The 26,579-nt window shown below is 37.3% G+C and overlaps 1 protein-coding gene across 5 annotated transcripts in view; it reads left to right on the forward strand.

Annotated features, from left to right (window-relative positions):
- LOC108766338 (protein FAM135A) overlaps positions 1 to 25,642 on the forward strand; it is a 27,326-nt gene extending 1,684 nt beyond the window's left edge. For 2 of the 5 annotated variants that reach the window (XM_018515568.1, XM_018515567.1), the window contains exons 2-17: positions 15,697 to 15,953; positions 16,087 to 16,163; positions 16,601 to 16,814; positions 17,467 to 17,601; positions 17,723 to 17,752; positions 18,284 to 18,368; positions 18,517 to 18,711; positions 18,780 to 18,914; positions 19,053 to 19,293; positions 19,543 to 20,223; positions 20,345 to 21,297; positions 21,407 to 22,203; positions 22,648 to 22,963; positions 23,880 to 24,129; positions 24,217 to 24,444; positions 24,579 to 25,642. In XM_018515568.1, the coding sequence (XP_018371070.1) occupies positions 15,877 to 15,953; positions 16,087 to 16,163; positions 16,601 to 16,814; positions 17,467 to 17,601; positions 17,723 to 17,752; positions 18,284 to 18,368; positions 18,517 to 18,711; positions 18,780 to 18,914; positions 19,053 to 19,293; positions 19,543 to 20,223; positions 20,345 to 21,297; positions 21,407 to 22,203; positions 22,648 to 22,963; positions 23,880 to 24,129; positions 24,217 to 24,444; positions 24,579 to 24,784 (4,620 nt within the window). In that variant the 5' untranslated portion in view covers positions 15,697 to 15,876 and the 3' untranslated portion in view covers positions 24,785 to 25,642. The remainder of the gene's footprint in view (positions 1 to 15,696; positions 15,954 to 16,086; positions 16,164 to 16,600; positions 16,815 to 17,466; positions 17,602 to 17,722; positions 17,753 to 18,283; positions 18,369 to 18,516; positions 18,712 to 18,779; positions 18,915 to 19,052; positions 19,294 to 19,542; positions 20,224 to 20,344; positions 21,298 to 21,406; positions 22,204 to 22,647; positions 22,964 to 23,879; positions 24,130 to 24,216; positions 24,445 to 24,578) is intronic. The other 3 variants (XM_018515570.1, XM_018515569.1, XM_018515571.1) reach the window with 3 other exon arrangements.
- Positions 25,643 to 26,579: the final 937 nt, after the last annotated feature.

The raw sequence follows: 26,579 nt of genomic DNA on the forward strand, positions 1-26,579 counted from the left end.
CTCTCTCTCTCTCTCTCTCTCTCTCTCTCCTACAATTTTCCTCTTCCTTTTATTACCGCATATTCATTGCTCCCGAGCGTCGCTAAAGAGAGATATTATCTAAAGAGAGATATTATCGGATTACTCCCTTTCTCTGTCACCTTCTTTTTATCATTTTTAGAGAGACGACAGAGAGGCGGAGAGGCCGCACGCTAACTACATCATCGTGTCCCAGTGAGTCACGGCTTTTAAATTGATTCTCTCCCCTCTTTCTCTTTCACGTTCAGCCTCTGCCGCTATTATACGGAAGTAGGGTACTATCTTGTCTCGTCTATGCACACGTGAATCGGAAAATGTCAATTTATTTAAATGCAGACTCCTCGATCAACCGCCGAGCATTTCAATGAATTTCTCTCTGACGCGCCTTAATTCTCAACGATTTTATATTTGATCGTTTGTGTCGTTATCTTTAGAAGTGGGAAGAATTTCACTCCGATGTTTTTATCTTTAATTTTTGAACAGACAAAAATAATTATACATTTAAATTATTAATATCTGACGAAAAAAAATGTAAGCATATTTTTCGCTGTATTGAATCTGTTCTGAGAGAACAGGAATTTTGGGGGAATTGGAAGAGAATGCGAATATTGCTGTCTTTTTTTTTTCTTTTATTCTGTGCTTTGCTTTCACCCTTCCTTTTATTATACGCATGTACCTATACTTCAAATCTGCCATCGACGTCTCTCCATCCGTCGATACGATTTCTGGCATGTCGATTTTATGCGAACCGGAAATGTATATCCCGCGGAATTGCCCATGACTGCGGCATGGACGGCGTCTAGCATGGTCGTTCAATAATTTAGCAAGGTTACGGCTGCTGCCGACACCATCGTCTCGGTAACCACCGTCGCGGTAAAGCTCGTAAGAAGTGATCGATCAATGTTCCCTCTCGATACTTTGCGACCGTCGCTCGTCAATCCCTTTTTCGCGTGCGTGCCGCTATCACACTTGAGGGGATTATAGTCGCGCTATTCTGAGTATCTGCAAAGTAAATAGCATACTTGTGTCTTATAAGTGGAAATTTCTCTAAACGTTGGTAGAATCATGACGGTGCATATAAACCCGTATGTTATAGTTATAGTTCTAATATAAACTTTCTATTTCCATCGTTTCGCAATTGGATCGTTCTTTTATCTTTTTGCATAATTTCAAAAAGTTATTAAAATTTAAGTTAAATATTATATATTTCGAATCCTTGAATAGTTACTTTTTTTATGAGAGAAATAAGAGAAGAATATATGAAATTTTTTGATACCTGAAATCGGAGATATTATTAAAATGTTCACATGATATAAAATCTTATTTATTATAATTACATGTTAGGTATTATTTATCTTTTTGCAAAAGGCATGTTCACGTTTCTCGTGATCGTGAGGGAAAAAATACTGCAAATCTGTTACAATTGCAATGGAATTGCAAATCAATCATTAAAGGTTAATGAGCAAGCGGATTTACGTTGATAGATGGTAACCTGGTTGGGTGGAATACAATCTACTTAGGTTTTTAAATATTGTTATTGTGTGGGTGTTTGTTTAGTTACGCAACACGATATGCATCGTGCACACCGCTTTAATGTAGCGTTAACTTCATCGGGCTCGAAAGTTCGGCCCCCGTAAAATCTCCGTAATGTCAGCAATTGCGTGTACAACAGTATAACATTCAACGTGCGTAAGTTACAATCGAGTCACGAAGCTTAATTTACTTTCTCTTTGTGTCCTGCACGGGATAGTAACTGTATCTTATTTAGAAGCTTTCGATTGAAAATAAAATGAACTGGAAATGTCAACAGCGTATATAACGATATATTATAAAATATTACATATATCGGTAAGAATATTTTTTAATTATTATTGAAAGATTGAAAGTAATAGTGACCCATCAATTTATTTTACTATTCACAGTATAACCGAAGCTATAAACAACTTAATAAACTCGCCATTCAGTAAATCAATTCTCGCAGAAATGAATGGAATCTAAAATCGGTCGCTCGATTAGCTATTATTAAACAAACGCGCCTTTATTTTGCGCCCCCGATCGCAATATTCTGGTACCATGCACTATTCCATTATCGATTATACCTACTGTCTGACTAGTCGCATTCGATGAGTTGAAGCGAACGAGATAAAGGGCATAGAACCAATTCCTAGGAAAATTCCATCCCATCTGCCTCCTACGAGCGACTCACCGCATAGTGCGATGACTTCAATAGCGTAACAGATGTATAGCCCAAAGTTCATAGCTGCGCAGATAGTAGTACCCTGACATTTCTGAGGCATGACCATTTTCAGAAAAGGTCAACAGATATAGAACAGCATTCGTGTTGAGGGATCGCGTACACAAACTGGTCGAATTCCACATCATGAACAATCACTCCCTTTCGCGCACCCCAAACTTCTCTGGTTTTCTCTCGAGAAAAAAATTATACGTACCACAGAATACCTAAACTGAATACTGATGAGAACCTTACGTGATGAATGATGATCGGAAGTGTACCATGGCCTCCTCTTATATTTCATTGATGGAATTTGTGTTTCTGCGGATATTTAAGGGATTATTGAGAACGTTGTTTCAATATCGAATTAATCTGTTTTATTTAAAGGTTGGCTTTATTACTTAGTCTATAAAATATTTTAGAACTTTCTCTAATTACATTGATGAATATTTCAACTTTTATTACTTTATACTTTATAGGAAAAATCTTTGTATCGTAATTTACATTTAATATTCGATATTGTAATACTCATACTTAAATTAGAATTATAAAAAATTCTATCTTTTCTAATTTGTGCGATAAAGTTTTGTTATTTGCATTTTGCAAGTTAAGAATCTTGAATTTCTTTCGGTCATTTAAAACTCAAAAAGTATATCTCGATATTATAATTAAAACATTAATTTTAAATTGGAATAAATCATGAGTTTATTGAAATCAACAGTTGCGAGCATATTGTATATCATTCTCAATCTTATTTCAAAAATAAGTTTTTGCGCGTCGAGGCAATCTTCCCTTTTTATATTCTAATAGGTATACTGATGCCAATGCACTCTTGTATTGTTGCCAAAAACATATCTCTCGGTTGCTATCCTCGCCATTTTCTTTCTTGAAACCTTGCTTCCACGAATTACAATTTTCCTACGGGTCTCTTATTGTTTCGACCTATTTCCGGTCTTAATAGCAATCAGTCGGAGTGCTCTATTCAACCTGAAACCTTATCGCGAAGAGAAAAAGCCGGATGCTTGTGTCATTTTCAATCTTTGATCAAGATGGTCATTGAACCGACTTAATATGTACATTGTATATACGTATATACGTGCTCGAATATCAGAATGCAATGATGCCGGTGTACATATACTATATAGGGCATGTTATATTATAGTTATACATAAAACAGACAGTACAACAGTTGAAGGATATCGATATATATCGTGTACTTTTTATTTGCATTACGTCAGAGCTTCGTAATATCAAGTTTCGTAATCGAACTGGTTCTATTAAGTAATGAATGACGTATAATTTTATTGCATAAGAAATGTCACAATTACTGTCTATTAAAACGCTTTGTTTAATGAAGTCTAAGTTATTGAAACGATTCGGTTCTGTTGATGAATAACAGATGAAACTCTTCGATTCTTAAATAAGATTGTTAAAACTTATTCTTTTTATTCTATTTTACTTTATCAGTATCATTACGGGAAAAAGATGAGTATTTTTAATTCATCGATTGATCAATCGCATTATGCATAAATGCAACTTTGCTCCATAAAAGCTGCATTTGCGCATAATGCGATTGATCAATCGATGAATTAAAAAACTTTCCTATAATAAAAGGTATAAAATAAAACAGCTTATATCATTAGTCTTTTTTCCAATAATTTTGATACGAAATTCGTTTTCGGAGTAATTACGACTGTAGAGAACTAGCAGGCTAGATGGGATTTATTATCGACGATTTAAGTTAGATACCGATAGATCGCGATGTATCAGCAGATCCACCATCTGTTCGAGAAGCAGCTTGAGAAATAATGAGTGGCAATGCGGTTAGGAGCCACGTTATAGTAGATTCTTAACTCGTTGCACTGTGGTGATTAGCGAACGAATTGCTCAGCTCGGAACGAACAATTCCGCTTCAAAATGAGATCGAGACGTGCGCTTGGTGGTTGGAACAAAAGAAGAATCTATTCGATTATTTATTTCATACGCCAATTTGTACTTGCAATTTCTTTGAATTATATTCATTGTATTTATTACAAGATGTACCAGGACTAGGAATTCAAATTTTAATCACAAATTTTTTAAGATTAATTTTTCCCGACTACTGTTTGTTATTATTTAATATTTTCATAATTTTACATTATCAAAATTAAAGTAACGTAATCTACCTGAATTTAAGTAAATATCACTTTAATTCATCACAGCTTCAATTTAATGACACTCTAAAAATTTAAGTTGTAAAAAGTACTTTAATTTTAATTTAAAAATTTCTGATTCTTCGATATGTTTTAATCGGGAAAACTCAATTATAAATTGGATAGAAATTTTCAAGGAAAAGCTTGAGACACGGTGTACTTCGCGTGATTTGCGTCGCAAGTAGCCGCGTAATTTATGAATCCGGATACAAATTTAGAAATTATGACCTTGATTATTAAAATGGATTGTACACGAGATTAATCGGCTGGCTGCCGGAAGGTTGCTCGAAAATTTATCACCTCCCTTTATCGTCACACCCCCTATCGTAAAGAGATATACGAAAAAAACAGTGACGCGTGTGCAGAAAACACACCCTGATTGTTATCAGAGATGTTTCGCAGGACGGTAAGAAGAAAGGATTGTGAGCATGCGTGTTTGTATCTCCGGCTATAAAGGCCGCTTTATCGTCCTAGGGGGTGAAACTTCTCGAGCACGCTCTCGTGGTTGTTGAACTACCGGTTTATCGGCTCGAAGAGAAAACACGTGCGCAGATATATGAGCGCATGTTACATGTACCTCCAGTTAGACTCTAAACTAGACGATGCATCTTATAAGATACGTTTCCGTATTTTATAACTAAAGTTACATTTCCTTTATATCACAAAAGTTGCCTGTGGAGTTTTAAAATTAACGTTTCCAATTATTTTAAATTTCCATTTTTACGTCAGTGAAGACAAATTTTAGATATCCTTTCCTTCTTTTCTTTACATGTTTAAATATTTAATATCATTACAGTTATTAAATATCATATAATTGTTTACAAATGAAGTTAAATTTATTTAATAATATCGTAAGACACTTTAGAAATTACTTACACATTGATAAGCATGCCAGGTATTATTTCTTTAACAGTTACCAGAGATTTTTGCCGACAATTTGCGCATATTTATTCCAGAGAGACGAAGAATTCTCGTCCCGAGAAACGAGAGAAGCGCAAAAAGAATATCCTTCGAATGGCTCGGACGAAATGAGAAAAAAGAAATCCTTCGAACTAGCCGCTTGAAAAGATGCACTTTTTCCGCTTGTTGAAGATTATACGTGCTATTCATTTGCAGACGATGATTCAAAGAGACTTCGTTATTCAACCTTTCAATTTTTTAATATAAACGAATAAATAATTGAATGACGATGTCAATAATATAAAATAAAAAGAAAATTATTTATATTATTTATATGCAAAAATAAGAAAACATACACAATATTAAACATAGCAATCCACTTCTTATACTTATTAGTGATACGTATTATGATGATATAGCTTCATAGCTTTCACAAATTAAAAGACATCGTAAATTTTTGAAATACTTGATTAATAATCGTATACGTCATATATTTATTATAATATTTTTAACTTATGAGCTTTAGCTTTTGTTCTAACTAGTTTAAGTTGCCATTTGTTAAAGTGCTCCAGATTTTTTAGCGAGGCAGCATTTCATTGGAAAAATACGCGATGATGAAATCTTTTCCTACGCCGCCGAGTAAATGGATTTAACATTTATCGTAATTCAGCACAATCCGAATTTTTGTACGACAAACAGGCAGAGATGACGCAATTGTTACTAAGGACTTCTTGCAATAGCATGTCTTGGATATGATAGACGTTAAAGTCACGTTTACAGCGAACACTAATGTAAATCCAAGATGCAAATTGGAAGGTTTTTGCGATATCGTGCTACGAAAACGGTAGATGCCAATGTTCCATGGGCGAAACAGCTAGCAATTTGCATCTTAAATTTACATTACATTGAATAACGACGTTTTTGCAATAGAATTTGAACAAGATGTTTTTTATCCAGTGTTGATTTCACATATGTTTCTCCTACTATCTTATCACATATTACGCAATCATTTTTATGACGATCAATTTTGTTAAACAATGCTATACATCAAATTGAGATAATTTTTTTTGTCAAGTAATCGAATATTAAACAAATTAGAGAAACTGCTAAATAAGAATTTTATTAAAAAATTTTACGATTTATATCAATTTTTCGTGATTAAAAAGTAATATATATATCTATATATTATTGATGTAAATTGTAATTTAACGATTTGTAATTTGAAAGTTATTTTTTTATTTTACTCAAAATCTCAAATAAGCATGATCATCGTAATATTAACTGTAATTCTTCTGTTACTTTTATTTTTACGACGTAGACTTTTTTATATTAAATCTGGTTTCTCACACAAGATTATTATTCTTGTATATTTCTATTTTTTGTATATTTTTATTAATCTACGATTAGAAAGAAAATCAGAATCTTTGGTGATACAGTAATGTGAAATATCTGGTATTATTATATCTATTATTCAATCAATATAATCTTATATTTGTTCGAAGGACATCAAAATCTCAATGAATTGAATCCATAAGTATCGAATCAATCGTTACAGTTTACTCTCCTTCCCAGGAGAATACGATCTCCTCACGATATTTATTACGGTAATAAGCGGTACCAAGAGGAAGCCAGGCGGTAGACCTCGAGATTACTTCGAGGTTCGATCTGATGTCGCGAGATGCCCTGTACGATGCCTCGAAGATAAGAAATACTTTTGATTACGCGGTGTCGCCGCCACCGCTTCATCGGATAGAAACTGTCTAGACGTCTACCCAAACAGGCACGCAACTCCTGTGGAAATAGGTGTCATTGAGACCGAGGGTTCAAAAGAAATCATCTTTTGATCAAGGGTTAATGTTCTGTTTACATCACACTATATGAATTTTTATTAAAATAATAATTTTCACAGTATAAACTTTTGAATTCTTACTTTCTTTAAATAAAAAATTTTTTTTATGGTACATTCAAATAAGTTTTGAATAGATTTGTTTAGAAATCGCGAAGTAATAATTGAAACTCATAATACTTTACATTACGTGTTTCTTTGTTTCTAATATTTGTCTATAATTAATTTATTACATTTTCTTTTCTTTTTTCTAACAGCAGCTAATAAAAGCTTAGCGACAATAGCAAGTAATTTTTCCATATAAAGTCTTTTACTTTTCAAAAATTATCAGGAATTCAATGAATTACAATTGTATTTTAAAAAAGCATAATGAGTACACTTTCCAGAAAGAGATCAAAGACGATCTTTACACGTTCATATTCTCTTGTCTGTTAAGTCTGCCGGTACAATACGAGTCAATCTTTAAATTTGCAACACTTATACGCCGTAGGCAAGAAGTTCCATCAAATATCCAGGCCTCCCCTCAAAAACGTTCGAGGACGAGGGTCAAAGGGGAAACGCCTGAATATTCGCCACGGGAAAGAACTTCAATTTATTCAAAATTTCTTCATCACCTGGTATCCGGTCGTACCATTAAGGTTACGCAGATTCGTCGAAAAGAACGACAGCTTACGATTTAATATCTTAATAGCGAGCGTATCTAGCAAATCTAGCGCGATAGTGGCGTTATTTTAAGGGCAGAGCGAGGATATAATAAAAAATTTATCAGTACAAGCATAGACGTGCTTTCACATCTTTGCAGAACTTCGAAGTTACTTTTGACTGGGGGATATAAATATCGACTTTCGGATAAAAATATGCGAGCGCCATGCTTTTCAATTGTACACAATTTTATTTATTTAAATAACGGTTTCTGCTTTAGAAAAGATTTATAGAATCAAACAAGTTTATTAAAATAATAGCAGTTAACTTGATAATTATTTAAATCCACAATGTTTTTTAAATAATCCTTGGGTAAGATATACTATATATATATTGTGAATAGTGATTCATTTATTACCCAAGTAAATAATTGAAATGAAAATAATTGAGTGAAAGTTGATTTACATAAATAACAGCACATTCATGGAAGATTGCTTTATAATCTCGAGAAATAGGTTAAACAAAAAGCAGGAAAGTGACATGGAAAGCCAACGTAAGTTCATTGTAAAGTAAGATTAAAACTCTTGTTCACGATAAAAGGTCTGGGATTACTCATTCGCCTCTTCGCTTTGAACCTCCGTGCAGAAGCGACGTTCGAAGCCTAGTTCTGACGCTTTTTTCCGGAAGGCATAAATCTACCGGGAAACGTGATTTAATATTACAAAGCATACAAAGTTCAACTAAATACGAGTGGCTGAACCGAAAAAGGTCGAGGGTTAAACGCTCCGAGGGAAATGACCGAGGGAAAGGTTCAAAGACGCGAGAGATTGGAAAGCGTTACGCGGAAAGGCACGCAAACCGACGTTCTCGTTCGATCAGTTTTTTTCAGCGACAAAGTGATTAATTTCCCATTTTCTCTGAGGTCACGAAACTCGATGAATCTCTCGGTTACGTTTTCACGATCGAGTCCCGAGCGTCTCGTAACTGGAAGCCGATTCACGATCGCGTGTAGCTGCACAGCGAGATTACGACAGATAAAACGTTTTAGGAATCTCTGAATAAGTAAAATGGATAAATAATTAAAAGGTAACATTGCGCTAGATCATACATTTTTTGCGAAGGAGAAGTTGGTAAATCTATCAAGAAATACGAGTCAAAGATTTTATCAACCATTTTCGAGATTGAGATTCTTGCTGAACTTGCACAAATATTTCTCGAGTTTTATTCCTTGAAATTATATAATTGTGTTAGCAATAATTCGATCGTTTCTTGACTTTTATAGCTACGTCTTTATACAGTATGCATGCTGGAAAATGCAAAGTGGAAAATGCACGTGCCATGTCTGGCCAAAAGGGCGGCGGTCGGCCGATAGGTAGACGACCTGGGGTGGATCGGCGTGGTATGGAAATTCGTCGCGGAACGACGCGCTAATCGATACGAAATTTCAATTTTCCTCGTTAGACCCTGTTTCCTTTGCCACTATTCAGAGGGTCGATTCTGGACGATTGACGCTTCCGTCTCTTTCATTTGGCGACCGCGCATGCGATTTTATAATCGATGGGATAACTGACGAAGCTGATAAGTCCCTGATGGCACTTCAAGGTCTCTTGGTCGTTCAGGGGCGAGATCATTTAGTTTTTTTTCATTATCTCGCAGAGTGCAAAGAGCGATTATTTCAAAGATGATCACGCGGAATTTAAATGTAACGTTAATGAAAAATAAAATCTTAGACATTGGAATATCTTGCACTGAAAAAGAATTCTAAATTTTAATAAATTATTGTTTATTTGAATAGTACCAACTAAATATTTATTTAATGTAAAACTATTAATTTGATTTAATAATCATTTTTATGGAGGAAATATTTATTTATTGTAAGTAAATGTTAAGTTGGCACTATATTTAAATAAATATTTATTAAAATATAGTATATTTTTTCTTAGGGTGTATTTTATGTGTCTGTAATTTAATTAAATATCTTCCAGTAAGATAAACAAAATTAATAAAAAAGTTGCAGCAAAGCTTTTTCTACTATGTATTATGATAAATAAAGTTAATATCTTAATTAATAATATATTTTTCGTATAAAATTACATACATTGAAATATTGTACTTTGAAATGTATACAAATAAATGCAATTATGACACATTTCGTATCTCGAAATTTCATTTATGTCGGCTTCAAAATAAACTGCTCAATTATGCGTCGCTATTAATTTTTTGCTGGGTCGCACGATGGCGACTCGATGATAACACACTGCAGAAAAAGCAGCTTTGATATCCATCTACTGAAAGGTTGTTGACGAAGTAGATTTCAGGACATCTATGTGGCGCTCTAAAAATAAATAGAAATGAAAGAGAATATAGACGTCTCTCTAGAAAGATAGATTTCTGTGCGTGTCACGAGAGAGTAATTTTCTAAATTACCGTTCTACAACACGCTGCGAGGATAAAGTTTTCCGGCTTACATGACTTAAATTAAAACTTGCGAAATATCTTTTATAAATCTTTCAGCTTTTATTATCTCGAACGAAGAATGTTTTATAATTTTCTGTTTCTTACGCGGTTATAGAACGAACCTTTGGTATATAAGAAATAATCCTCGCCGATACGTATTTATAGTTCCGTATATTTAATTTAACCTACAAAGTCTATCGAGAAGAAAATCAATTTTATAGAAAGGAGATTACTCCGGTAAAATGTTACACAATAATCTCTGTTAACACCCGACCAGGAAGTTTTTTATTCTATTGCAGAGGTATGTCGCGGACCCGGGGCTACATCTATTTTTAGTCGCGGTCTCACGGCCGTTTTTCGTCCTATCATTTAAAAAGTATAAAAGGTAAAACTTTGCGATGAATTCAGGCGTGACTATTATTAAATTATAAGTTACGCTCCATAAATCCGAGAGTAGCCATAAACGTATGAGGAATTGAATTTTCAGAAGTTTAAGCTTTTAGTTGCGAAATATCAAATTTACAGTCTTCGACTTTCTACCTCCGCGAGATCATTCCGAAAAGGATTTTACTTTTACAAGATCATGCAATGTTAAGTCCATTTACTTTAATAATACATTCTTCGACAAAGTTGGAATTCCCTTCCTTGATATAAAGTTTCAGGAAGACTTCTTCATTTCTCTCGTGATTTGATATACGCGAGCGCAATAAATCACTGCCTCAGCCATAAAAATGCTGAATGCCAATGCCAAAGAGAGATGTTCTGTAGCAAGTAATATAATAATGGAAATCAAATAAAATAATGGATTGTTATGTCGTTTGGCCTCCGTCGCGGAAGTAACGAAAAGCGCGATAAGCCGGAAGTAAAAGAGAAGTCGTCGCAATGTTCCAGCCCTGCTGCCTCACGTGCAGCGTTTCAGTTACACGATTTGCGCATCGTGCATGCTTTTTTATCTCGTTCGCGATTCCGCGCACATAGGAGGAAAAAACACGCTCCTGCCGTCGTATCATCGTACTGTAAATACGCACGTTTGTCGATGTAGGCCGGTATCGCTCAGAGGCGTTAATCTGGGCCACAGTGCGTCGGCCTCGGGGCTAGAAATATCGCGTGAGCACACACACGAAGCGAGAGAGCGCTCGAGCACGATTATAACCCTCGTACGATTGAATCGCGTTTGATGTACACGAGGGCATGACTGTCCCATCGCAAACTATTGCAAAAAACTAGCAGCGATGATGTTTTTTCGCAGAAAAATACAGTAACGCGAATCTTTAATTAAAAATTCATTTGCTAATGTACTCGGATACGGACACACCCTTTACCTATATTTGTGTTGTGTTAAATTATTTTTATGTATGTGTGTGACATATGTATAAAAAATGATCTAATATGACATATAAAGTACTTCAAAATACATTTTTTTTAATATTCCAAAATATATTTCTTTTTGTCTTAACGGTAATATTAATAATGCAATTGTTGGAATGATATTTCAAATACATAGAAAGGACGATTTTGCTAAAGTATCAAAAATTTGCTAGACACAGTTCTAAAAATAATTTTATTGGATTATTAAATTAAATTATATATAGGGGGGGGGGAATATCCAGCATGATGAGCAATGTAAAAAAATTTTGATATTTTGATAACTAGTTTGAGCTTCTTATAGATAATTAATTTGATAGTCCAATAAAATTATTTCCATACCTGTATTTAGCTAAATTTTTAGGTACATAAGCAAAACGCCCTTTCCGTGTAGCAAACACACGTGTGTATGTTTCGTAACATTTTGTAAAAATTTATACTTTTTACTTATCTTTATGAAAGTTGGAATAAAGAGAAGATAAATACGTAGTAAATAATTAAATTCTTCCAGATCACTTTTTTTGTAAAAAGTTTTACACTCTGCGATTTTGTATTAGTATTATTACGAGTTGACGGATAAATGTCTGTGACAGTTGCGTAAAGGATTGTGTATATAAATCGAATAAAACATGTATGACTTATAAAACATATCAAAGCAATGGACTCGTATTTGAAGCTCGCGTTTGCAGACCGAAGTATAGTAACAAAAAGCATCAAAGGATGAAGTGGATGGAATATGGATATTTTTTTCATAAGAACATATGTAAAAACTTTCTTTTTCTATAATATGATTTAAAAGTTTACAAAAATCGTATTACATAATAAATATGTTTTGACGAAAATACAGGAAGAATATAAAAAGGCATAATAATATTTTGCTTTTTGTGTAATGCGTTATGAATAAACTATTAAAAAATAATAATTTAATGTAATAAATTGAGGAAGGATATATTTAAATAATTAATAAATATCTATTTATATATAAAATTTTTAAAGAATATGCGCAAAGACGCATCCCATAAAGTGCATTGTTATTTTCAATGTTTTATCATTTGGTGTTGCCGAAAACTAGACATCACTGAAGTTAGGAAAGTATTTCAGGAATGCACGCAATGTCGCCCGGCTATTTTTCATCGGTTACACACATGCACACGTAACCGGATTACGTGGACCAAGTTAAAAGTGGCAGAGCACAGCTGTCTATGAGCAGCAGCCCGCGTTCATTTCTCTCTTCTTCCTCTACCGCGAGTTGCGACTTAGGGAAAATCCGACCCTTTAAATTATTGCACGGACTTTACTTCAACGATGGAGCTTGGAAACAACCTCGCGGACTTTTGTGGTTTATGGGAAAAGGAAGAGCGAACTTTCCACGTTTTAGCATAGCAGATGATGGATCACCAACCGGATTTTTTCCTGTCTCGAGAGGATTATGCAGTTTTAGATGTGGCGAAGAGACAGCTCACATTTTTTTCATTATAATTTGTTTCTTTTAACGCGCGGAAAAAAGAAATCCAGAAATCGTTTCTAGAAATTAAACGCAAGAGTGAATTATAGTACAATTTATACGATAATTCGGAGGTACAAATTCTCTTCTTGGATGAACGACGACAAGTACCATCGTAGTGACGCCTCTCACGTTCCACTCTAGCCTGAAAATCAGAGTCGTTGATCTTCGCACCGGCTGGATAAATGTACCGGAAAAGCTGGCTTCTGAGCTGTGCCTTCGAGCGGCCGTGGCAATGACGCGAATGATGATCATATGTCAAGATCGCAAAGCCGTTCTTATATCTATCAACTTTCATTGTAGAATTTTTTAAATAATTTTTTTAAATTTGTGACGCAAAGCTCTCTCAATTTTAAAAATATTTTATCCACGCGAGAAACATCAATCTATGTCACCGTACTTGCCTCCTTATTGCATAAAAAAGAATTTGTGGAAAAAAAGAGCTGCCAGTGCGTCGACATGCTGAGAGGATGTCGCCTATCTTCTTATTTTAAAAACGATGGAAAGTGGTGGTCGAGTGCACGCGGCCTTTGAGCAGACCTTGGCAATGGAGTGCGTTCGCCAAGAAGCGCTTTCCGGCATTGTGAACACCGTCGTGCACGTCGAGAAAATACATCGGCCTTGGGAATATCGATGAGCGTAAATTAAGAAAGTTTTCCCCTGAGCACAGTTCAGAATGGCTTCCCGTGTCGGAGATTGTTGCGTTGAAACAATCGTTCACGTATAATCCGTATCGATAAAGTCATAAGGATATATGAGATTCATAATGGAACGCTCAGATTACATAAGTCTATCGGGGGTCGATTAGCTTATCGGGGATTATCCTGCGATATCTTCGTTTATCGAAATCTCACGCAAATAATATTTCAATATCATTATTGGTATTTCTCATAATAATTAATTAACTTAGAGACTGGTTGGAGAGGGAGAGATTAATACATTGGCACGTAGTTATTATACACAAATAATCCAATCGTTGCCGTCTTTTTTATTTATGTAGTTTTATATCGGCAATATGTTACCTACAGCAATAGATTGCAGCATATTTTTATATGGACTGAAAAAATAAAATAACAGAAGACAATAAATGGAAATAAACGTTTCAAGAGTTTACGACGCAGTAACTATAATCCTAAAATCAAACTATGTAATGAATATATACGGAAATAGTATAAAACATTTTATGAAACATATATTCGAAAAATCGTGGATATTCATGGAGATTTTTGGGAATTTTATATTTTAATAAAAACGTGATAAAAGACCACTATTTTTGGAAACATTTTAAAATATTTCGGTAAACTTGAAATGCTTTTTTTCTATTAAAAATATTAATTTGAAATTATCTAAAAATCTCTATGCGTGTTTTTTATATAACTTCTTAATAGCTGAAGATCCTTTAATTTTCATTAAAAATCTCTTCGCAATTAAGAGTCTTTTATTAAATTTTTGATACATTATTGCTTCTTTATTAAGTGTGTCTTAGGAAAATTTAACTATGTAGCCATTGATCTTTCTCTTCTTCTTTCTCTTCTTCAGGAATGAAGTAGCAAACTGGAGTCGGATAATTGCATTCGCGTGCACGCGTTTGAACGTCCTTGGTAATGAAATGCTGGGAAATACTTTTCACGCTATAAACATTACGTATACATCAAAGCGGATAGACTACATCGGCCTTCGGTATATCGATTTGTACACGCAAAAAGAGGAGTTTATTGAAGCTCTGTCCCTCTCTGCGCCATCGCATTGTCGGATCATGTCTACATGACGTCCGGTCGTTGTTCTTTCAACCAACGCTTATTACAATCCGAGATTCTATATAGCTAAATCGTGATAATCCGCTTAGAAATTAATTGGCCAAGCGACTAAGTTTATTCCCGACTAAATTTGGCTACATCCAAATTAGATGTCGCCGATTTATTTATGACATACGCAAACATAGGCATGTTCCTGTTCATGTTTTTATCACCGTGGAACGACGAATATCATACGAGTAACGATGAAACTTTAACGAGATGGTTATGGGCTGTGGGTCTCCCCGACGTACGTCTTGAAATATGAAACGTGCTTTTCGACTTGTCCTTAAATGTCTTTAACAATGACAAACTATTAAATATTTTACGACGTTACATTTTTGTCAATATTAAAGCAATTATTATAAATTATTATATTGAAAACTATCAAAATAGATTTCATTTTGCGATTGTTACATTAATATAATATAATAACTCGTTGAAAGTACATAAAAATTTAGTTGGATACAGGTGTGAACTAAAATAATTATGTACGACGCTCATAAATGGATTACTATAATTATTAATAATTATTATTTTGATGGTCCAACAAAATTATTTTCAGATCTGTATCTACCTAAATTTTCAGATAAACTTTAGCAAATTCTTTTATGTCATAATTCTTATGTCTTTAATATTTATATCTGTTATATATTTAATACTCATCTTCTAAAAAACTTTCATTTTTTGTAATAGTAAATACACGTTAATCTAGTATGAACCGAGAATTCGTATATTATTTTCAGAAGATTTTTGGCGCTGAGATTCTTCCTCAAGATGGCTGGAGCGAACCGAGAGGTTCGGCAAGGTCCTGAAAATTTTGTGCTTGCAAGTCATCGTATTGGGCGAAGCCAGTCTTCGTGCGATTAGGGGCTGTGCCAGGGTAGCACGGGACGGGGGTGGTTCCTTCCATCGCGAGGATCGAGATGAGCGATTTACAGGCCACCCTCGAGTTCTCCCTCGAGCTCTGCAAGTTTTACAATGTCGATCTCTTCCAGCGCGGGTGAGATTATCGCTCCATATCTTTCGATGTATAACGTCGCATCGTATCTTCGTAAAATATTGCGATTGCGATTGGCCGCCAAGACTGGTTTGATCGTCTAACAGGGGAATTCTCTGTACACTTTTTTTTACAGATATTACCAGATCCGAACTGCTCTTAGAGTATCGCCAAAGTTACCAGTCAAAGTGGAAGTCAATCAACCACGAAATCGTAAGCATTTCGATAATCAGAAATCAAAATTATTTCTGTAATACAGATATTTTATTTTGCATGCTATATTAAATTTACATGTACAGTCACTACATTTAGTGTCTTAAAAGATTTTCCCCCTTTCCTCCCTCCCCTCATCAATAGTAATAATTATTTAAAGTATATATAATAGATAGGCATACCTCAATAATATTGTCGAATCATGAAAACCTTCTAGTCATATGTATCTTAAAACATTTCTCTTTATCTTTCTTTCTTTATGTTTCGATATATATCCATTTTTTACGTGCGTCTCGCGATCGTATCTCGGACTATCCGAAGTTCTCAGTTATATCACGCGAATGTACTTGCTGAATCCATTCACCCCAATCGATCGATCTATCCCCGAGGCGAGCGACGTCGAATTCGATGGAGAGGCACGCACCGTTGTGTTGCAGACTCGCTGGAGGCGCCGGGCACGAGTAAGCGCTTTCAGATCCTCTACAGGAACGAGGAGGTGACACTCGGCACTTCTGTACTATTCCGAGCGCATGTGCTCGTGCATAGTCACAAGATTGAGGAGGCCCTGTCGCGCACCCACTTTAATCTAGGCGTCGAGCTATGGTTCAGCGAGCCGACGCAACCGGGCAACATGGCTTGCGTGTCCTCGAGGTAAGCGTCTTGCCATCTAACACGAACGCCGATGTATTCCTTTCCCGCAGTGACAGCAGGGACACGCAAGGGTTGGATTGCGAGCAATCTGAGCAATCAGCCGGCCGCGCAATTCTTATCTCTTGTTTGCGACCTTTCTCGAACGCGGCATAAGAACTTGCAAAAGAATAAATTAATGACAATAAGATGGATAAATTGGAAATTTAAAAAAAAGCAAAATGAGTCAACACAATTAGAACATTTACTTCAGTTATTTTCTAGTATTAATGTTGGGTAATTATCTGATAGCATCAAAAAACACGGAAAGAATTTTTGTAAAATAAAATAAAAAAAGACTCTCACTCATTCATTTTTATGGTACATTATATAATAACATTAATAGCGTTTCTAAGTTTTCTTCGGGAAGATAGATAAAACTGACGCGAACTTAGTAACGATGTTGAAAATTTTCCCGGGCAATTTCTGACACTCATCGTAAAAGACCTCTTAAAGATAACGTAATTTGTCAAACGTGTTTTAGACAGATCTATCAGACATCTGTTGGATATTTGTTCGCAAACTGTTTGGAATTGGGCCGAACTGATCGATGATAGTTTCGACTGAAAGTCGCTATTATAGAGTCGTTCGTGATCGATAGGACGTTCTTTTTCAGGGCGTTGCAGTTGAACTTTACACCCACGAAGGGCCTTCACTATCATCTGCCAGTGCTCTTTGATTACTTTCATCTTGCTGCGGTGTCCATTACGATCCATGCCTGCCTCGTGGCACTTCATCAGCCCTACATCAAGTCAGTATCGCTTACGTTTCGTAATTCTCAAAATACTGCCCGGCATATAATCGACGTTGTCTCTCACGAGAGCCTCTTTTTCTGTTTTATGACCGCGTGTTTTCATCTTCGATGAACGCAGGAAGAGCATACTGCACGTAGTGCAGAGTTGGTGAGTTCTTGACACTTTAGAAAGAAGCTCAGAACTGGCTGAACTTTCCGCGCGAGTATAGCAGCACAATTTATTATTTCTTCCTCGACTTCTGAATTCCTCAACTAACTAACTTTGTCTTGAATTTGAATTTACGAGGCAGTGATTATATTGACTCCCACACAATTTCAAAGGCTTAATATTATTAGGCTAATATTAGAGAACATTGCGATACACATGATCGTAATGTATTTTGTCTGAAAAATAAACAGATAAAATATAGCTTACGCGCGCGGTCTGTTTTTCGCTACTCTGGCGAGTTAAATAAATCTTTAGTAAACGCTGCTAATTACATTCATCATAAAAATTAACAGTCTCTGCCTGAAAAAGCATTGTAATTCTCTAAATTTTTTCGAGTATAATCTCACTCTAAAGAGTAAAAATTAAATTAATCTTGAAAAAGAGATTTCACTCTTCAGAATGACAATTCTAAAAGTTTCAAAGAGTATACTGTAAAAGTTTTAGAAAGAATGTATCGAATTATGATTGCAGTGCGCCACGAAGCGGAAAACCCTGGCTGCAATTTAAGCAATCCGCGACGAACGGCGAGAGTAATGCTACAACCCTCGGAAATATCGTGAGTTTGTTTAAAGCGATTTTATATAACGATGCCGCTAAATAGATATTGAATGAACATTACGCTCATTATCCAATGCATCATTTATAATTCATTTATTATTCAATAAATCTCAATAAAAGTTCTAGTAATAAGTGAATCGTTTCAGGAGACCACTACGAGATGCGTCGGATCAACGACGAGGATACAGCACGCGAGACTGGTCCAACAAGAAGTCACGAGACTGCTCTTAGCCGCGAGGGAATCTTTACTAAACGATTTGTCCGACTTGGCACGGCTTCTACCCTCTTGGCAACAAAGGGCGCTCGAACTCGCACAAAATACGCACAAAGAGATCACGAAGGTTTGCGTTTTTGCATTATGTTGTGCTTTTAATTTTTAACAAATGCTTTTTAAATTCGTTTTTTGCAGTTGATGGACACTGAGGAGGCTGACATAGCCCAACTCTGCGCACAAAATATCGTTCTTTGGCAGCATTTCCTCGAAGCGTTCTCCGGCCGAGAAGCGGTTCATCAGCATTTAGCACGAATTCATCATCAATTAAGAGTAAGCGAAGCTTATAAATTATTCAGATTAAAATTATACAATACTATCAATACTAAATTTTTCAAATATTAATATTAAACTGAATAAATTTGTATCCCATGATGTTTTATTTATTTGCAATTAATTATCAATTTGTAGGTGAAACGATTCGCAGAGGGTTTCTTTGTATTAGAGAACCCGAGAACATCGGCAGCGGGCTGTTACGACGCGAATTATCAGTCTTATCAAGCGGTAAGCGAGGCTGCTCGAAGATCGCGTTATCTCGCATCGTTGCCACCGTTACCTGTCCATTGTCCGGAAGTAGACGGCGATCTTCACTCGTTGCCTTTGATTTTCGAAGATCAGTACGCTGATATGCAGCAGAGACACAGAAACAGCGGTGAGACAATATATATGCGCAATGGTATTTATTAACTTAAAATATGTCTGAATATTTTTATTTATAGCAAGCTATAAATAAAAATAAAAATATAGTGCAATTTTGTTTTTTTTTTAAATTAAATGATATACATATATATATATACAAATAATTTAAATAAGTAATATAAATAATTTTAAATTATAAATAATAATTCTAGAATACTAGTGCATATTTTTTTGGAAGCTTTATACGAAATATTCTTCTTAGTTCCTAGCATGGACGACTGCAGTTGCGGTATAGCTGCAATCCTTGAGTCGCGCTCTATGGGTATCTGGTCGCCCAGGAGCGAAGGCGCAGCTCAAGACATTGGATCGATCCAGGCTCGCCTCATACTGACGCCTTCCACGCTTCCAGCGAGGCACAGCAAGTCACTCGATCAGCTAGGTCCCGAGCTAGCAGCACCTCTGCAGCCTAGAACATCGCCAAAAACTTTGCCCAGATCCGTGTCGACCCAATTGTTCTCGCGGGGGCTGCGTGGCGGCGGTCGAAACGTCACGCCACCCGCGACGGTTCCTTCCAGGGGGAAATCCAGGTCGACAGTGCCGTCCATTAGCACCCTCTTCCCGCCTTCGGGTCAGCAGGCATGTTCCGCGCCGAACCCATCTCTCGGTTCCACGCCAGTGATACCCCTGCCTCGAGCCAAGTCCACGCAAATGCTGGTACCAAATCGACAGCAACAGCAGCAGTCCGATTATCAATCCTCTTCCATTAGCTCACTGCTGGCGGTGATGTTTCCTGAGTTGCCGCCCGGTGGACAACTGCCCGGTTATCGACCTTCATCTAAATCCTGCGATCAGAATCTTGCTGTGCCAACGTACGCGGCCGCCTTGGACCTTAGTCAATTGTCCGATTGTTTGGCGGACAGCAAGCCAGCAAATACGATAGAAGGTACGATAGAATATATATCCAAAGTTTTAAAATAAAATAATATTGATAGAATAATGTCGATAAATTAATATTTAAAAAATTCTGAAAACGAATTGATATGTTTCTTATTTATTTTATATAGATTATCATTCTCTCGATACCAGAAGAATACGGCTGGAGCCACGAAGTCATCGCCTGGGAACTCGCCAAACGCTGCCAACGACCACAAACGACCAAAGTAGCTTTCTATCCACCAAGGCAAGCTTAAACGGTGACTTTCTACAGGATCCACAGCCTCTGCATACAGCGACATTGGATAGAGTTACTTATCGAGGAAACTCCAGAAAGTCTGGACATCAGACAGGCAAGTACAGTCAATCGAATGGCGTTGAAAGTCGCAGATATCATACACTCGGCAAGACATCGATGACGCAAAGAAGCCGCCCAGAGATACCAGAGTGCATGAATGGCAGCGCGGTGACCGGTAGCCACTTGCATCTGGCGGATTCTGCGAGCAAGAAATCCAATTATTACGCTACTACAGATTCATTTTTCTATCGCACAAATGGCAACACTAGCGGAAGAAATCGCAACGAGGACAAGCCGAAGAGGCCGAAAAGTACGGAACGATTGCTCGACGACGTGGAGCGCAGTGAGTGCTGTGACTTCCGGCGAGATCGACCGACTCGAAGAAGAGCAGAACGATCGGTCAAGTCGCCTCGCAATGGCGTAGCCCAGAATTACAACGAGGAGAAACAACGACGCGGTCAGACCGAGAAGAAGAACACGGAGGTTCAAGAACCAATTTACGAAGTAATAGCCCTGAAACCGGAATCAAAGAAAGAGTCTCGCGAGAGAAGGAAAGACAAGCACAATAGAAGACCGCACTCAGCGCCCGTCCTTGATACGGATCATCCGGTAGAAGAGAGCAATCATAAAAGTGAGAGAAAGTGCAATCACAAAAACAGAAAACCTGCACCGCCACCTCCGGCATATCAAGATCCTGCTGTCGCCCCTTTACCTAAATACCGTCATTCTTCTTCAACGACTGCGAGCGTTCTCGAAGTGGAGAACAACAATAAAATTATCCTGAAGGTAACATGACAATTTAACATTAAAAGATAATACAAAAATGTGTATTAAATTTTATTTACTCGTTTAATTTAATTTATATTTTAATTTTCTCTGTATCCTTGCTATTTAGATGGAACCCATAAAATCGCCCATGGAGGTACCAACGATCAATGGCACGACGCCATCGGACACGTCAAGCTTCGGGATACCTCCGCCGAACGTTAAAAGATTGCGATGCGCCAGCGTACCAGTAGCTCAGAACAAAGTAGTCGTGCCACGCAGCGCAGTCTCTTTGCCCTGCATGCCGATACGCGATAGCAAGGACAACCTAAGCAACAACTTGCCGATCATACCACATCTTCTCAGTCCGCCGTCCACCAGACCTAGCAGCCCTACGCCGAGCTCAAGCTCGAGCAACCTAACGTCCGAATGTTCCGGTTGGGTCAGTAGCGGCGACACCTCCAGCTCGGAGCAGCGTCGCAATCAAGCCAAGCTCTCGAGCGAGCAGCTGCGGCAGAAACTATCGAAGATCGTGCCACGCAAGGATCGTCCTCTCGTCACGAAGGAGAGCGTGGAGGAGCACTCGTACGAAGAGGTGCGACTACCGCCACCAAAGATGTTCCAGGACGAGCCGCCGCCTCCTGAAGAGTTTCGTGATCCGCCGGCACCGATCGATAATCCACTCTACCACGTGTATGAAACGGTAAAGCAGACCAGGAGCCCGAAACAGAACAAAACAGCACCCTGCAGTCCGCAACGAAACCGGGATCGAGACAGGGAGGGTGTCTATGGCGCCAGGGACATTTGTTTGGACTGTTATCAGGAGGGCAAGGAGTTGTTGCAGTCTACGCAGGATGATTTCATCAACTTCAAGAAATGCAAAGAGGAGTTTAAAAGGCAGATGAGCTTCTCGGGCAAGATCTACAGGTGTGTCAAATTTTCATGTATAATAACGCGAACAGCCCACCCAATCAGAACTGCTTCCTTAAGCTCAATATTCATGGAGCAAGATTTGAAGTTGTGAATCAAATAATGTGTGAAGCTTAAATCGTTTAGCTCAATTGTTGTTTTTTATTAATCAAACTAGAGAATCTGAACAATGTACTTAAAAATAGAATATACAGCATTCTAAAAATTTGGCAACTAATCAATCAGCAACTTTGAATTACGCTGTGTGAATATTGGCTTTCACTCTGTTTTTTCTTTCTTTTCTTGTTGCGTTATTTCTCGACTACAAATGCGACGATGCTTCTTGAGATTTCGCTTCTGCTTTCTTAAAAGTGCTAAATGCCGTTTGCATTTCGCTTTTGCGTTGTTCCGTCTGTCTTTCATAGTTAAGTTCTCTTCTCTGTCTACCTTATCCTCCTCTAGAGAACACGAGGAAGCACAGTTGCATTTACATAAACGTGCCTATTCCCTCGGATACGGTGACCTTCTGAATTCCTCGCCGTCGGTTCAACCATTAAGATCCAATGTGCCTCTTAGTGATTATCCAACCCTGGCCTCGACCCTGCCGTACTTCCACATCAGCGATGAATATCGGCTCTTCTCGCCGGAAGGAGTGCACCTTATCATATGCGTCCACGGTCTTGACGGTAATGCCGCCGATCTCCGTCTCGTCAAGACGTACTTGGAACTGGGTCTGCCTGGGGCGCACTTGGATTTCCTGATGTCTGAAAGAAATCAGGTAAATTACATCTGGATAATAGTCTCGGAAAATTGAAACGTTGGTTGTGTTCAGCAGACCCAGTTGAGTGGATGCTCGCTGTTATTGATGTATTCTTTTAGATCATTCAATTAAATCTAGTAGAATCAATAGCAGCGAGCACTTACTCAACTGTTAAATCTGCTGAACGCAGCCAATAATTCTCAGTAAAAAAAAATTAAAATAGTTTTATAGTTTCAAGAATATAAAATTAAATATAAGTAAAATGTCTATATCAGCTTCTTCGATTGTGAGTGCGTAAATTATATGTATTAGGTGTTAAACTTAATTTCTGCCGTTTTTTGTCTCCAAAATTGATTTGTTTCGAAGGAAAATACCTTAATCAAAGTATTATTAATAAAGTATTATTAATTAGTAATAAAGTAGAAAATGGAGGAAATTACTTTGATTAAGGTATTCATTCATCTTCTCTTCGAAACAAATCAATTTTGGAGACAAAAAACGGCAGGAATTAAGTTTAACATCTAATATATTTATAAGGCGATAAAATATAATTTACAAATAATTGAAATGTACTTATCAACGAAGTTAACTACAAACGTTTCGATTTTCTGAATTTGAGTCTTTCTCACTGCGGAATTAAATTAAGAACTACTAATGACTGTAGTTTGTACTTGACTTTCGCACTATGGTGGATTTAAATCTAGAGTTGAAACGTTTGCAATTAATTTATTAATTAGCATTCAGAGTACTGATTCCAGTAAGATTAATTAATTGCGCCAATTTTTTCTATGTTACAAACGTATTTTAATTTCAACTCAACGATGCCTAAATTTTTAATGAATAAGTAAATAACTATTATTTACAAATTCTAAAACCTTCTAAGAGTGCAGAATTATCTAATGAATTGTTATGTGTTGCTTGTATTGTACGAAAGGGAGACACCTTTTCCGACTTCGAAACGATGACTGACCGATTAGTGTCCGAAATTCTCTATCATATTGAATCGTCGGGCTTGAATCCGAGAAAGGTGAGTTTTATCGGGCATTCTCTTGGGACCATAATTATCCGGAGTGCCCTGACGAGACCGCAGCTGCGTCCACTACTTCCTCGTCTACACACCTTCCTCAGCTTAAGCGGACCACACTTGGGTACTCTTTACAACACAAGCGGTTTGGTGAACGCAGGTAAGCCTAATACCTACGATGCGCCGTTTGATGTTGGAAGAGCCTCGGTCTCGAGTGTAATTTTCGTTTTGTCATCAATTTGCGTAGGTATGTGGTTCATGCAGAAGTGGAAGAAGTCCGGATCTTTGCTACAACTGGCCATGAAAGACTCACCGGACGTGAGACGCTCCTTCATGTTCCGTTTGAGCCAGAAGAGCAATCTGCAGAAGTTCAAACACGTCTTGCTGTGCGGCAGCGCCCAGGATCGATATGTACCCTTGCACTCTGCCCGAATCGAGCTCTGCAAGGCTGCCGTACGAGATCCGACGGATCAAGGTATCAAATTTAAGCGCGGATTATTTTATTTGCATGATTTGTTTTTTATTAAGATGACAAATTAATTGAATGAAATCGTTCAATCAATCAATGATTGAGCTACATTAATTCGAACTTCGGCTTGATTCTTCCAGGTGCCGCATATCGTGAGATGGTGCACAACATTCTGTATCCTGTGATGTCGGCGCCCGGCGTCAGTCTCGTCAGATACGACGTGCATCACGCTCTACCGCCGACGGCGAACGCCCTGATAGGCCGAGCCGCGCATATCGCCGTCCTCGATTCCGAGCTTTTCATCGAGAAATTCCTGCTGGTCGCGGGACTGAAATATTTCAGATAAGGAAAGAACAGTCTAGCGCACACGAAGAAATAAATTAACTGTAGCTTAATAAAAAAAAAAAAAAAGAAACAGGAACTCGAACGCGGACTCGGAAAGCGTCGCATTCTCCGCGACATCTTCGACCATTCCGTGATTAAAGTATATTATAGACGTCCTGTCCAGCGTTGCCTCGCTTTTTCTCTTCGCTTAGCAGTCTTTTTCCAAAGAAACGAACGGGATTTCGAAGCGAGGCAATCCAATCTTTTTTACACGAAAACACGGTGCACGCCGTCGTCGATTTTAGTATTGAAACATTCGTTAGGTTCTCGTGTCACTTGATACCGATCATATATCACGGATGCGAAAAAGTCGCGCGTATTTATAATTGACGGTCGAATATTTCGGTTTCATTCCCGCAACGCTTCATCGAAAATTCGCCCTGTGGGCATTCGAATTGAATGGACCTGTAGTTTGCCGTGAAACGGACCTATTCTAGTGATGGTGGTGATGACGGTGGTGGTAATAGTAGTAGTAGTAGTGATGTTGACCAAAAAGCTGGAGGAAGATAAGAAAACACAGAAAAGATGCAAAATAGTGCGAAAAGTTAAGTATATATGCTTGGAAGATTCCTGCATGTCATGCACACCACTGCTGTAAGTAATGCGATGTGCATGAATGATCGAACGTACTTCAAAGTTTTACATATTCGAAAAAGGAAAAATTCAAACGAAACCTGATCAGCGCGTTAGGCCTAGCGTAAATGAAGCAATTATGAAGGGATACGACACAGTCGCCGGATACATTCAGCTTCATCAACATCGTCGCGAAAAAACGGATCGCGATCGTAGAAGAAAAGGGGACGAAAATTATTCATCGACGTAACCATACCAGCAATTAAATTCGAGAATGTACTTTTTTTAAAAAGAAATGAAACGAGACTTCAACGAGCAAAGGCTCTGATGTCGCCGGATCAATTCTATAATGTACAGCCACGCATTAAGGAGAACAAAAATAATAATATTAATAGATAATACAAATAAAATAATAAAAGTATAAGACAATGCAACGACACATTGTCTAGTCGTATAGGAAAGTTACGAAACGTATGTCAATTGTTATCCTCAGATAAGTGTGAATGCTGAATGCGATGAGTGCGAAGAGCGGATGGATGAGAGCCGAGTACGATGCTGAGAGAAAAAAGGGAGCTATAGAGCGAGAAAGAGAGAAAAGTATCTAAAAGAGAAAATGATTAGGCAAAAAAAAAGAGTAGAGTAAAAAGATTGAGAATGATGGAACGTCGATAGGACGTTAATCAGCGTTATCAAAGTCAACGAGAGGATTCGAGAGAGATGCGGTAACGGATTTCATCAACGTCTCGTACGAACGGGTCCCCCAGTGTGATTTCAGTGCAGTGAAATGAGGACTCGCGCCCTGAAACGCGGCAGAGGAGAGCATCCAGGGTGCGAAACGGACGCGGTGACACGACAAGAGTGACTAACGTTTCAGGTATATGAAATCCCTCCAATGCTAGATCTCAATTGCTCAGAACAATCTATCAATGAAAAGCAAAAAAAAAAGATTAAAAGAAAATTATATTAATCGTAATCGAAGGGTAACAAACGCGAAACGTCCGCGAATGTTATCACAAGATCGAGTCATGGTATAAATGCGGGTTCGACTTTTGTCACCTTAAAATCTACAGGGCGTTCCGGAACAGTTGACCTTAATTTTAATAATAAATTCATTCGAAATAAATACTTTTGGTAATGTGTGTGTAGAGTAATCAAGTATTTTGTTAACGATAATTACAAAAGAA

This window comes from Trachymyrmex cornetzi, unplaced genomic scaffold (assembly GCF_001594075.2).
Source record: "Trachymyrmex cornetzi isolate Tcor2-1 unplaced genomic scaffold, Tcor1.1 scaffold579, whole genome shotgun sequence".
Lineage (NCBI taxonomy): Eukaryota > Metazoa > Arthropoda > Insecta > Hymenoptera > Formicidae > Trachymyrmex > Trachymyrmex cornetzi.